The following is a 13,577-nucleotide window of genomic DNA, read 5'->3' on the forward strand; positions in this document are numbered from 1 at the left end:
TCATGCACAAGAGATTTTTAATTATTAAAGACCTTGAAAGTTCAGCTGCACAAAAGAAGGTCAGTATCTGGTCCCGGTTAACTCCAGGAATCAAAGATGATAAACAGGTGAGTTAATTGTCTTTTTACCGCTTCTATCATCTCTTGCTCGAATCAGGACAGGAACAGACAGATGGATGCTGCAGTAGCTCCCCCTGCTGATGAAACAGTCTGCTTGTATATTTTATAATTCAGGTATTCACAAGTAAACAGCTGCAGCCATCAAAATGCGTTAAAAATTGGTATTTTACTACTTAAATTACCAGACCAGTCTGGGACCAAATTATAGCCTTTTGGCATCCTAGCTGACTCCAGGTAAAATGAGACATCCTGAGACTCACTTTTAAGGGTGGAAGATGGGAATGAAGTGGGTCAATTCAAGACCTTTTTACAAGTAGGCTATTCCCCAAGGCAGCTTACCTTTAGTGACCATTCATTTTTTGACTGATAGTATTAAATACATTAAGCATTAACCCCAACCAAATACTAATTCCGGTTAAGAAAGTAAGATTTATAACCTTTATTGTTTACTTACATATAATAAATATAATACAGAACAAAAACATCACACCCATTGATTGTATTACACAGGCTGTTCATTAGAATACATTACATTTTCTTTTCATTAGCCCTTTTCTAGGGTTTTGGTATTGGATATTATGAATTTCAATTTATAAACCTTTCAACACAAGAACAATCTGCAAATTTTCACTTTTATGCATGTTTCAAATACTCATATATATATATATACTGGTTTTGTTAAAAATATATAAGCACTGTGGAATAATTGCAATATAGGCTTTTAATTTCCATTCATTAGATCTCTATGAATATAGAGAATTTCAAAATAATTAATAGCTTAAATCTGATTTTAGTTAAAAATACGTCTTCTATATTTCTCATTTAACTGATCCCCTTCAGAAAATGACGTGACAGGACAAAGACACTCCAGACAAAAGCCAACATTCACTTTTTAAAAACAAAGGGTATAGTTCTGGTCCTTGCTTCACCGGTATGACTCTGGAATAATGGAGACACCGATTTGGTATAAAGAGGGAAGGAAGAAACCAGAAGCCAGACTTTGTGAAGAGACATGCATCTTCATTTCAGATTTACTAGTGCCATCCTGCTGTTTTCTTGGCTAAAAATCACTGCATCAAGCCACGATTATATGTTTTTCTCTGCATGAATATACTCATCATTAAATGGAAATTAGATAAAAATGCTACATTTCTTTTTTATCAAAAATAGATCAAGGTTTAACACACTCTGAAATCAGGTATTTAAGTGCAAATGCAATACACATTAGCAATTCACCTTCCGGCCTCACTAAGGAAAATGGTTAAAAGATGATGCATGAAGATGTTTCACAGAGGACAGATACCTGGAACTAGCTGTGCTCTCTGAACATCTGAATTATCAGCAAAACCGCACAGACTTCATGCAAACAAAGGTTTTCTTTAGTTGAAAGTTCCCCGGTTAAAGCAGCTTCTGCTTTAAAAGTGTTACTTGGAATTCACTGCAACTTAGTACAAAACTTTATGCCAAAAAGACCATCAAAACTATTGGCTCTTGGTTTTGTGCATCTTTTAACGCACATGAGCTTTAGAAGTTTCACAAATCAACCTGTATAACCAACTAAGAAAAAGTTTCATAAACAAGTTTGTTCTACTAATACCCATTCCAAGGAGAACTTGAACAAATTTTGTACAATGCTGAAGTTGTATCACATACTCATTACACTTCTCTAATTCCATTCAGATAACATCAACTTGAACAACTGGCCAGGCTTTTGATACAGCCTCTCGCGATTTTCGATTAACAGAGCATTCATTGGTAACTGGATCATATGTGGGACCCTTTAACACTTCACAAGGAAAAACAAACAAAACCTACAACACCCAAAATACACACAAGAAACTTTTTTTTACAATCACAAGACTAAAGCATCCAGCTTCAATCTGAAATCATTATTTGAAACACCTACACTCTATACTAAATCAAGATCATCCAAAGAGAGATCAGTCCAATACAGTGCTGCCTAAGCACTTCCTACATGCAATTGGGCTATGTAAGAAATTTCCCCGATGACTTTACAGCTGATCCCATATGCTGTCCAGTGCAATTCTTTGTTTTCAATTAACATTTTTCTTTTTTTAAAGTTTTTTCCCCTTCTCCAATAGGAACAGAATACTGTTTGGCTGGAAAGCATCTGCTGTTCCCCTAGCTAGAGGAATAAGGAGATTTTAGAAACTATTCATTCTGGTAGAGGAACTAGTTTAACTGGCATGCAAAAAGTCCAATGTACGTACAAGAGAAGCTTCACCTATATGACAGACAATGAAAGGACTTGTGGGCTGGCAACATCGGTAATACATTGAAGGATTCCTCTAATGAAAACACAGTAATTTGCATATTATAAAATTAGTTCTATGCTAAATGGTTAATTCCCCTCAACTCGATAAGCGTGGTTTTTTGTTAATGTCACTGTCATGCTGTAAGTGCAGCTTCAAAATCAGCAGTGTTAACTATTAACTCGTATGGCACACAGTACAATGAAGCAGAAAGCCACACACAAACTGCAGCATCAGTTCAGAATGGATGTTTGTCCAAAGAGTAATGAAGTGCTGGGCAGAGTGTATTTTATTTACACCTTTAAATGCTCTTAACATTCTCATCATGATTTACCTGATAAGCCTAAGGAACTTCAGCATAAAAGTTACATGACATGAAATGTGTGAGTGAAACTTGAAAACGTTTGTAAGGATTTTAAAAGCAGGCATTAGTTATCAGCTCTCACAACACATGGTATTATCCATATTTCCCTGAGAAATCACACCCTGCAATAACCATGTAAAACAAAATGCAGCATTAATGCAATCCTGGATTAGACAGAAGGAAGAAAAACCCCACGCTTAACTAATGTATCTGAACCAACCCTTAAGTGCTACTGCAATTATAACTGTTAAAACTTCAGATGCTACACAACAGCCATAACAGAAATGCTAAGTAACTCAAAACTTGTCCCAAATAAAGCAAACTGATTAAAAGTACCATCCTACAGCTAGCCATAAAACTTAACATTGTGATATTAGCATCAGTTTGTGTTTCTTGATTTTTGAGTATGCCACTTCTTAACTGCATTTTCAAACATACAAGCGCTCTGCCTTACCGAGGCCTATTTCCATACCAGATTTCAAGGCGTATCCATAAACTCACCCTACGTCTAAAATTTAACTGGTTTCTCCCTCATCTGAGAGCTTAGTTTAGCACAGTAACTTAATCTCCCTAAAATAGGAGGATCTTTCAGTAGGGAAATAGGAATAACAACATTCAACACAAAGACAGATGGAACCAAGAATTACAAAGAAATCCTTTTACCACCTTATTTAGAGCCATCATAGTCGTCAATAGCAGTACCTAGGCACAATGAGCATTGTGAAAGAGATGACAATTACAACAGTACACACCGAGAAAAGTAATTTTGCAGGCTCTCCTGGCTTTGCTAGTACATTACAAGGAGGTATGCAATGCATATACCAGCATACCGGGTCAAGTATCACACGCAGCACCACAGGTTTGTCACTTGAAGAAAACACCTCCTTAACACCGTATTTCCACAAAATACTTCAGCATTTGCAACACCCCAGTGAGACAAATAACCAGGCCATGCCGTGGCCTCCCTGCTTTCGAGTTCCAGTGGCAGCCCAGTCCAGCCCAAGCCCATGACGAGCCCCATGTCCCACAGCACAGCCCCAGCCCTCGCACGGGGCTCCACCAGCTGCTGGGCACGTGGGCACACTGGGCAACACACATCGAGCCTTCAGCTCCGGCAGCGGCGTTCACGTGCCACCTACTTTCTAAGTAACTGTTGAGTACTGATGTCGCCTGTATTTCAGTCCTTTGCTGAATGAGTATTGCATCTACAGGAGCCCCTCGAAGTGAACGCATTTTCAGCATGACTGAAAACTAACAGAAAGTGGCCAGAAAAAGACCAAACCTTTTTCTCCCTTTGTTGGAGAGTGCAGTACACAGTACAAACAACTATGCAAGACTCACCAAAGCCCTAAAAGCAAAGGCTTGTTACGTGGCATTTGGCAAATTATCGTAATTTCCTTCATATATAAAACCCAAACAGCTCCAAAACCTCGATCACATACAGGGAATAAATTGTTGGTTGTCTCACAACCAACATGAATTAGTTCAACTGTTTGATAGAGCAACACATGTAGTATTCATTTTCCATTTTGTAGGCATGGGAAATCACTGTTCCTTAAGCATCTAATGACATTCAAAGAAATGCTTGGGACAAAAATTCATTATTCATTATTTTTCTAAAATGTATGTGCTTCCTATGAGAAATAAGTCAGAATAAAGACATTCCCACATCGAAAGCGGAAAAGCAATGACAATTTATGCCAGCACACAGAGGTAAAGCATTTATGAGAGAGCTCCTTCACATTCCAGTTGTGTCACGAGGAAGAAAAACCCAGCATGTCTCCATTACGTCAGAGGTACCTGAGAATCAAAGCTAAATCTCCCGTGCATTTACCAAGCACCCATTAGAGAGCTATGCCATTTACATTTCAAATTAGACATTCTATTTATAAAATAGTATTGTACTAAAAATCACAAGATTTTATAGAAAAAACATCACATTCTATTAAATGCAGAACAACGTTACATGTCATAGCTTCTGTAATTAAAACTGTAACACGTTTCTTGTAACTACAGGGGTACCGCTGTTTAAAAATCCTTTCAGGAAGGACAGTTTGCTTTGTTTCTTACTCTTTAAAGAACTGTAGCTTAATGCAAAAAGACTGCTCAAGCTACTTAGTGCCACGTGATTAAAATATTTAATATCTTTAAAAAAAAGTAACATATTAAAAAAACAAAAACTAAACCAAAATAAACAGTGGGAAGGCCCTAACTATGAGTTTACTGAACATTCCTCAACACTCCTGAGGTCAGAGACTGAAGAATATTCTCTTCGTATTTATTTTCTTAACGTCTCGAACTAATGAATGATACTAGTTCACAGAATTCATATATATGGGAGACTATGATGATCTTTCACTTTGATGTATGAATGTAAGGACAAATATGAAGAACGATTGCCCATTATACGTTACAGCTCCATTTCAAAAGACAGTATTAGAATGTTTTGCTGAAAATACTGTAATTCCCCATCCAAAAGCAAACTCAGTTTTCCCAGGCTTAGTTTGCTGATGCCACAAGTCCCTACTGACTCAAATTTGTAGTTAATGCCTGGTATTATATATCCTGTATGATCTCATTGAAACATACCATTAATTGAAAACAGATATTAGCTTTTTATTGCGAGCAGGCCTTAACATTACTTCTTGGGAAAGTGTTGAATCTAACATCCACTGATTTATCATAATTTCAAAGGAAAGATAATCCTTAAAAACCCCCAAATGACCAAGGAAACCCCAAAATCCCTGAAAACTCTACTGAAGTCAAATGTAAAATTAATTATACTTATTGCATTTTCAACCTTTCTACTTGTGGGGCTGGAGAATTAAAAGGTAAAGTTTCTCAAAGCACCTACATAAATTTAATGAACTTTTTTGTTTGTTTTGGATTTGTGGTTTTGTTGTGGTTTTATTTTTTTAATTCCTACTTCATGTGTCCAAAGGACTTACTATGTCATCTTAAAGAGATACCTCAGATCACTGGAACTTGTAGTATAATCCAATACTAAAAACTGGAAAGGAAAATTTATGAAGGTGCAATATTTGACCAGAATAGCCCCCAGGTTAATTTCTTCTTCCTTCTCTACTTACATATTTTTACATTATATTCAAGCTGCTGGCTAATCAGTCCTTGGAAATGTACAGCAAAGCACACTGCTCTCCTGCGTTCCTTCTTCTAGTAGTTGTATCACCAAACCACCAAAGTCTCTTTTAAAAGGATCATTACTGAGTGTCAAAACACAAAAAGGCATTTCTGCTATGCCACCCTGTATTTGTACGGGAGGACAGTAGAAGTACCCTACATTATTACTAACTGTTATGTGGAAGAGAATACTGGTGGTTGAAAATCCATCCTACGTTCATTATAAAAAATAAAATCCATCCAAAGCCAAAATTAACTTTAATGTAAATGTCTTATAGGCCACAAACCTGAAAATGGCACCGACTAATTTCAAATATTCCATTTCAGAATCAAATAGGAGAGAAGTGCTATAGTGGAAGGAAGATAAATGTTATAAAGAGAATGTTCAAATTTGCCAATCCTCTGACTGAAAACTTTCACAATTACTTTGATCTCTTTCATAACTTGGCAGCTATACATGTGAAAATGTTCAAATTCAGTTTTCCATGTGAGACAACTGACAATAAGAATGGGTTATAGAATCACACTGCTTAAAACAAACATTGATTTTGAGAACGCATCCCCAAATGTACTGTAATTAGAAATAGACCATTCACTACAATTTTAAACATTCTGAATTGTTAGGTAACAAAAGATTTTTAAACATCGGCACCCGCTGCCGTTACAAGGCTTCTCAAAATGGCATAAGACAATATATACTTAGTGTTCCAGGACCATACAAAGATCCTGCCTCAATAATTACAAGAATGCACTTAATAAATTATTTTTCTGGTTTCTTCTATTAATATGCAAATAGTTTGTACAACATAAAAAAGTTAATTTGTACCTACTACAGGTAAAATATCTATTTAGCTTTTCATCTGAAAGCCTGTAAGAGTTGATGACCTGCAAACTTATTTACATAACTCATTTGAAAGTATTTCTTAAAAACAATATTGTCCAGCATTTAACAAAATTGTGAGTTAAAAAAGAAAGAAATCACCTAACATCATTGTTTTCTTGATTTTGTCAGGTAACTTCACCAGCTCAGTGTTATAAGGCAGGTTGGTTGCTCAGATGGACTAAGACTCCCTATGGTGACAGGCATGTAGTAAATTCGTTCACTTATAAAACCAGATGAAAGCAAGAAAGAGGAAAAGTTTAGAGTTTCAAAAGAACTGAAACTTCTCATTTTTACTACAAATTCAGAATAGGCACTGAAACATGATTCCTTAGGGACTTTTCCAGAAGATTGTCTCTTCGCTGGGCATCACTCCATTTTCAAACTAAGAAACAAGAAAAAAAATTATCAAGGCTACATAATTAAAGATTACAAAAAAGGAATCACTGCATGGATTTGTTTCCATCTTACTAATAAAGGAAGTAACTTGTGTGTCTTAAGCTTAAGACATCACAATTACTGTTTTGGTTAGAATATTTTAATTTCATTATTTGATTTAAGCAACGTTGGAAAACAAAAATATACTTCTCATCATGTAATTTTGCATGCGTTATTTGAAAACTAAAGCCCCGAAGCACAGGGCTAAGAGTCCTAAACTATGTCTATCTTTATGTGCCAAGACAGTATCAATAAACCGTGTAATGTTCTTGTTACAGGTTTGTATAACCTCCTCATAGGGGTATTCTGCAAACTCCCCAGCCATTCTGGCCTAATTTCCCTATCCTCATAATGAGAAATGTTTTTTCCCTAGCATTTAATGCAGTTTAATGACTTAATTCTTTTCAACCAGAAAGAAAAGGACTCCTTCCAAACTTCTAGACCTATGAAGACAAAGTTCCTTAAAGAGTTGATGTTTTTCATGAACTGCAGTAGCACAAACTGAGACCTCAACAGCATTAAAAAGAACAAAATAATTACTTCAGATTTCTTCCGCACACGTCAGCCATACCAAGAAGTTGTATGCCTCTCCTGGTTTATTGATTCATGGCCAATTTTTGATGAACATTGTAATTCTCTAAATTAAAAAAACTACATTTCAAAACCAAAACTGTATCAAGGTGAGAATACTGTTAGGTAACAAATAATTTTGAAGGTACCTTTCAAAACTCTATCCATCAATACAGGACAAGAATAACTGTATGCTCTGTAAAAGTGTGTGTGCTTATATATACAAATGCCATAACGAAAACCAGTCCTCACCTTTGTGTTGAAGTTTATTAAGCATACCTTTTGTCTATGAACTCTCTCCATCTTGTGAAACACTATGCATAGGAATGAGACTTTCACACTGCTCACTTTCTTCTGGCATTCTTAAAAGAAACAAATGTATTTATTTTAAGTTATACAGTAATATTAAATTGGTTGTTATGAAGCCAACGTAAGTACTAAGTTCATTGTCTGAATTGTAGCCTTTAAAAACATACAAAGACCCCTTAAGCTTCATAAAGTATACTCAAGTTTGCGCAATTTGCACTCCGTGTTCTGGGTACAGGAACTATCACAGAGGCATTAATGGGAGAGAGAAAAAGCAAAAGAGAGCTGGGAGAGCCACCAGGGAAGTTCTCTTAATAGGCAAATAGTCTTCACATCTTTCCACTTTCTGAGCATTACATAGGTTAATAAATGGATTTGCAATTACTATAATTAAGAAATTAGTGCACCTGAATATGAAATTAGATGAAAATAAATAAGAGTACTGTGGCTTATAAAAGAGTACAGGATACCAGAAAGGCTTAAGAGACAGGATTATACTTTGTGACTGTCCTACCTTTGAATTCGATGTTTTCTACAAATAAAAGCAAAAATTCTTCTGATTCCCACCATGACTGGATCCCAGTTGTTATAGTGACATAAGAGAGTTGCAATGAAAAAAGAAAAAAATACAGGTACTGCGCCTGCAAAAAATAACCAGGAAAACTGCACCTGGAATTAAAACACAAATATCATTCACTCAACAGTAAAATAATAATCATAATAAAAATCCTGGCACACTGTGTATTTTCAGTAATAATTATTGTAAATTTGAGATGCAGTTTCAGTTCTTTTAAATTGGGTGAAATATTACAAGTGTTTTTGTAAGTTATTTGGTACAATTTCTGTAGACGCTGCTATTTCTAATAAATAAATAACCTTTCTTTACTGATCCTTTCTTTACAATGGAACACATTCTGTGCGCTATTTCCAAATAGTTTCATTTTTAGGTTTTATCTGACTGGTACCGACCAGGAGGTCCCCTAAACACCTCAAAAATTTTGAATAAAAGATCTCACCTGAAAGATTTGTGCACCTGTTCATTCACTATGAATACATTGTCATTGAATGGCAACTGCTGAAACCAAGGCCATAGAACACTATGGAAGCTTACAATAATTCTCTTTTTTAAAAAAAGCAGGGCACATTATTTGTCCAATTCAGACTGAATTCTACTTGTATCTACCTACTACTACACTCAGAAGTGATACTCTCAGACTGTTTAAAATTTAAATTTAAAATGGTAGAAGGCTAGAGAAATCATGGGCGCAAGATCAAGAACTAGTCTCTGAAAAGTCTTTAAGGCTGACAGAGCACTGAACTATGAGCACTGCTCCCTCCTGTGGAGAAAACGTCCCAAGTTGAAGACTTTTGAGAAAAAGAGGTACAGTATTGACATCTGGCACAGATATCCACTCTCAGAAATCTCATAAACTCCAATTGTTAGAGCTTTATGTTACCCTTTCTGATTTCTAACAGAAATTTATAAACACATAAGTTACCAAAAGGAATATTAAAACCGTTGTTAAAAATTTGGTTATAGTTTCTAAGATTCACATTTGTCACATTATTACAGAATAATAAAGAAGTTTAAATTTCTACCAGCCTAACTTGGACAAGTGAGATTTCAGTAAGCGTGTGGCTTGGCTTAGGATATGGTGATGTTTGTAAGACTAAGGGACATACTTGCACAAATACACTTGTACAATCAACCTCAAAGTCTACAGGAGCTTGCCTTTAATTAAGGTTGAGCTTCTAATAAGAGAGACAAAGGACTTATGTCCAACAGCAAGAAAAGATACAGTAGGAATTTTACTTTGCTATCAAGGACCGGTCTAAATGGCCCTCAATGACCTCATGCTGAACAGTTCAGCGTCAATAGGAGGTAAGAATTTACAGACCCTCAAACATACAAGAAGCAGCCACAAGCTAAAAGCACCAAACAGACAGGAAAGTAGAAACTTGGACTGCAAGTACGTAACAGCCAGGGGAAGAAGGAAGAACAGGAATGTAGAAATGCAGACATGAATCGGAAGAGGAACAAAAAAACCAATCAACCAACAAGAAAAAAACCAACCAACAAAACAAGCAAAAAAAGCCCCAAAACAACAACAAAAAAAGAGAATGAAATGAACCCCCAACACCTCCCTGACTACTCTCCCACATACAGCAGGATATAAGAGGCATCATCTGATGGACACCTGCCTACAGGGTGACGAATACACCTGTGTACACCGACAGGTGTCAAAAGGCATAGCTGTAATGGACTAGGTGGGGATTATCACGTCAAGAAAACTTAAGCTTGCTTTAACAAGAGATGCATTATAAAAATCAAGTTGAAAGCTATTTCAAAGAGTTAAAGAAGTGGTTTAACTTTCAAACTAAAACGTTAGCAATAGGGATTATTTAAATCCAAAATAAAGAACAGAAACAAGTGATCCTGCCTTGAGGAAACAAACAGTTATGCTACCTCGATTTAAAGGGAAAAACAAAACAAGACCAAGCAAACGATACTTGTGTGCTTGGAGTATATGAAAAACAATGATTATTTGCATGAAATTAAGAATTTTATATTCCTTGCCACTGATTAAATATTAAATTCAAATATTCAAAGTTAGAGTTGATGTTCATACATAATTAAGTATTTAAAACTAAGAATTCTACCCAACCAGAATGAAAAGTATCTATACAGCTTGAAAAGTAATATAAACTAACTTCATATAGTTTCTATTCTAAACTCATATTATCAAATTCTTTTCTTTCTTTACATGCAAGGTTTTTCCACAGCTATTACCTCAATACCAGTGAAAATCGACTAACTTAAAGGACAACTGTTACATGGAAGCCTAATGTCTACATGAATCCAATAACGTAGTTAAGGCTCACAGCTGCTACATTCCTTTGTGGTAAACCTGCAGATTTTTGGTTTTGTCAATAATTGAATATGTGCAAGACAGGCAGTCTATAACAATTCCATAATTGCACAGGTATTAATTTAAGGTGTGTTGTACTTGCAGTTGTTCTTTAATTCTGCCTGTTCAAGGTAAAACAGTTGACCAGGCATTTGTGATGACTTTGGGTACTTTTCATACAAGCTGCATCTTAATCAAATATATGTAAGTGTGCAAATGCACACTTGCTGTGCAAAATTACTGTAACTGTCAATTCAGAGTATTAATTACAATGCAGTTCAACAACTATTAACAAGAGAAGTATATAAAAAAACCAAAAGGGTGAGTGTCAGAAGGATGGAGCCAGGCTCTTCTCAGTGACAACCAACGACAGGACAAGGGGCAATGGGTACAAACTGGAACACAAAAGGTTCCATTTGAATATGAGAAGAAACTTCTTCTCAGCGAGGGTGACAGAGCCTGGCCCAGGCTGCCCAGGAGGGTTGTGGAGTCTCCTACTCTGCAGACATTCCAACCCGCCTGCACACCTTCCTGTGTAACCTCATCTGGGTGTTCCTGCTCTGGCAGGGGGATTGGACAGGATGAGCTTTTGAGGTCCCTTCCAATCCCTGACATTCTGTGATTCTGTGAAAATACTGTTTATTGTATAGAGTGTTAAAAATAACACTGCCCTTTAATTCAAATAAATTCTCAAAACTTAGTGGTACATTACCTTCTGCATGCACATGTCAGCTATTATGGACAGAGGTATCGTAAGGCTTAGCGCAAGTGTGCCTATCAGTGATGAGGTAAGAAAGCATCCCCTAAAAGATAATAAAAAGTAATCATAATAAATAATCATAATAATAAAGAGGTTCTATTTAAAAGTTAAAAGACAACTAAAGTAATACATCAAAATGGCAGAAGACATTTGATCATGCTTCACTGTTAGTCATTGTTTGTTTTAATAATCAAAAATTGAGATACCCACACTCCATCACAAACCTGTAAAACTGCACAGAATTCCTAACTAGACTGTTGATGTCTTCTGGACTGCGATTTAATACCCACACAAACCTTTTGAGTTGATGGAAAATTCCCTATTTCACATGTACTGACTGCACTTAGAAAAAAATCTGCATTTTGTTTCCATTTTGAAATAGTTTAAAACCAACATATAGCAATTCAATCTGTTTTGTGCCTGTCTGGTTAATTTAAAAAGTTATTGATGTTTAGAAATCCTGCCCAAAAAGAAAAATGTTTTTTTACAAATAGACAAATCCTTGTATTAACAGACTGTGCTTTTTAAATCTCACTCTAAGATACACCCTTGAAATCACCCTTTGGAGTCTCAGTGAGACTTCTCCGCATTCTACAAGTGGTCTCTTCGTATTTCCTATGCAGGAACAAAGTCATTAGACTTTTCAAAATCACTGGGTTGCAAAAAGCCATTACAATTTAAGTGACAGAACAAAACTAAATGCGTATGTCAGTAGTATTAATTAACAGCCACAGAAAACTGACCCTTTTTTCCAGATTCATTTGCAAGTCATATTTAGTTTGCAAATAGCTTATTTACTGAATAAAGTTTAAAAAAAAGAAAAAAAAATAGTAAGAGAACCTTAAAGTATATGTAGGACAGACCTAAGACAACATGTGAGCTCTTATGATCTTTGGCATTTTGATATAAACCTAAGGCTCTATAAATAAAACATTAATAGCCTGAGCCATTATGATGCCAAGTGAAGAGCATAACATCCAATATAAAAAACCCTCCAATTCCCATTTTATGATCGACCAATTCAAAAGTTACCAAGCGGTGTGAGTCTTCTTAGCAAATACTCCTCTACGAAATAGCCTATTCTACCACACGAAGAAAATATATACAAGGTGGTACCTATCCAATTCAAATCAGTAATGCCCACTACTGAGTCAGCCTCTTACTTCAAAGGCAACCAGAATTTACTCACTTATCAATATAACAGCAATTCTCATCCTTGACAAGTACTGAAAACAGTACTGCAATAACTTCCACACACGACTAATTTTAAAGGAGGAAAAAGTCTTGCAGTTGCCATTTTCATTCGAATTCTTAAGGGCCAAGGGTTCTCCAGCAAAAGCTCAAACTGTCACATCTATTCGAAGCGTAGCACTGAAACTGCCACTGTCCACTAAGCAACTGTACAGCACTGGAAGTATGTCTCTTTTTGGAAGCTCTTCCTCAGTGTTTCCAGAATAAAATAGAACCATTCAACTCATAGAATTTTCTATTATACCTCTATTTTAACCTAAAGTTGGCCCAGAAGAAATTCAGACCCCCTGAATTCTCTCAAGCTGGGAATCCCTGACTAGCCCAACAGTTCTCTAATAACACTGTGCTTCCAAGTGCTACACAAAGTTTTAAGTCTGCTACAGCTTTTAAGCCATTCATCTAGAAGCCTCACATTCAATTCTCTGTTGCCAGTCTATCCAGACTATCATATAATTAAGTTACTAAACAAAAGCTAGACTAATTTATGAACTGCCATATCTTCATGATTAATACATTCTGATGTAGCTCATTAAGTCTTTGAAGATTTAAACAAACACAGAATACTG

At 35.9% G+C, this 13,577-nt stretch overlaps 1 protein-coding gene across 10 annotated transcripts in view; it reads right to left on the bottom strand.

The window, feature by feature from the left end:
- Positions 1–13,577, bottom strand: part of SLC35F5 (solute carrier family 35 member F5) — a 142,371-nt gene that overhangs the window by 108,653 nt on the left and 20,141 nt on the right. For 9 of the 10 annotated variants that reach the window (XM_065069589.1, XM_065069593.1, XM_065069591.1 and 6 more), the window contains 4 exons: positions 11,713–11,803; positions 8,606–8,760; positions 8,065–8,147; positions 544–7,162 (listed from right to left, as the gene is read on the bottom strand). In XM_065069589.1, the coding sequence (XP_064925661.1) occupies positions 8,072–8,147; positions 8,606–8,760; positions 11,713–11,803 (322 nt within the window). In that variant the 3' untranslated portion in view covers positions 544–7,162; positions 8,065–8,071. Of the gene's footprint in view, positions 1–543; positions 7,163–8,064; positions 8,148–8,605; positions 8,761–11,712; positions 11,804–13,577 lie in introns of those variants that run through there. The other variant, XM_065069588.1, reaches the window with a different exon arrangement.

Source organism: Columba livia, chromosome 7 (assembly GCF_036013475.1).
Source record: "Columba livia isolate bColLiv1 breed racing homer chromosome 7, bColLiv1.pat.W.v2, whole genome shotgun sequence".
Lineage (NCBI taxonomy): Eukaryota > Metazoa > Chordata > Aves > Columbiformes > Columbidae > Columba > Columba livia.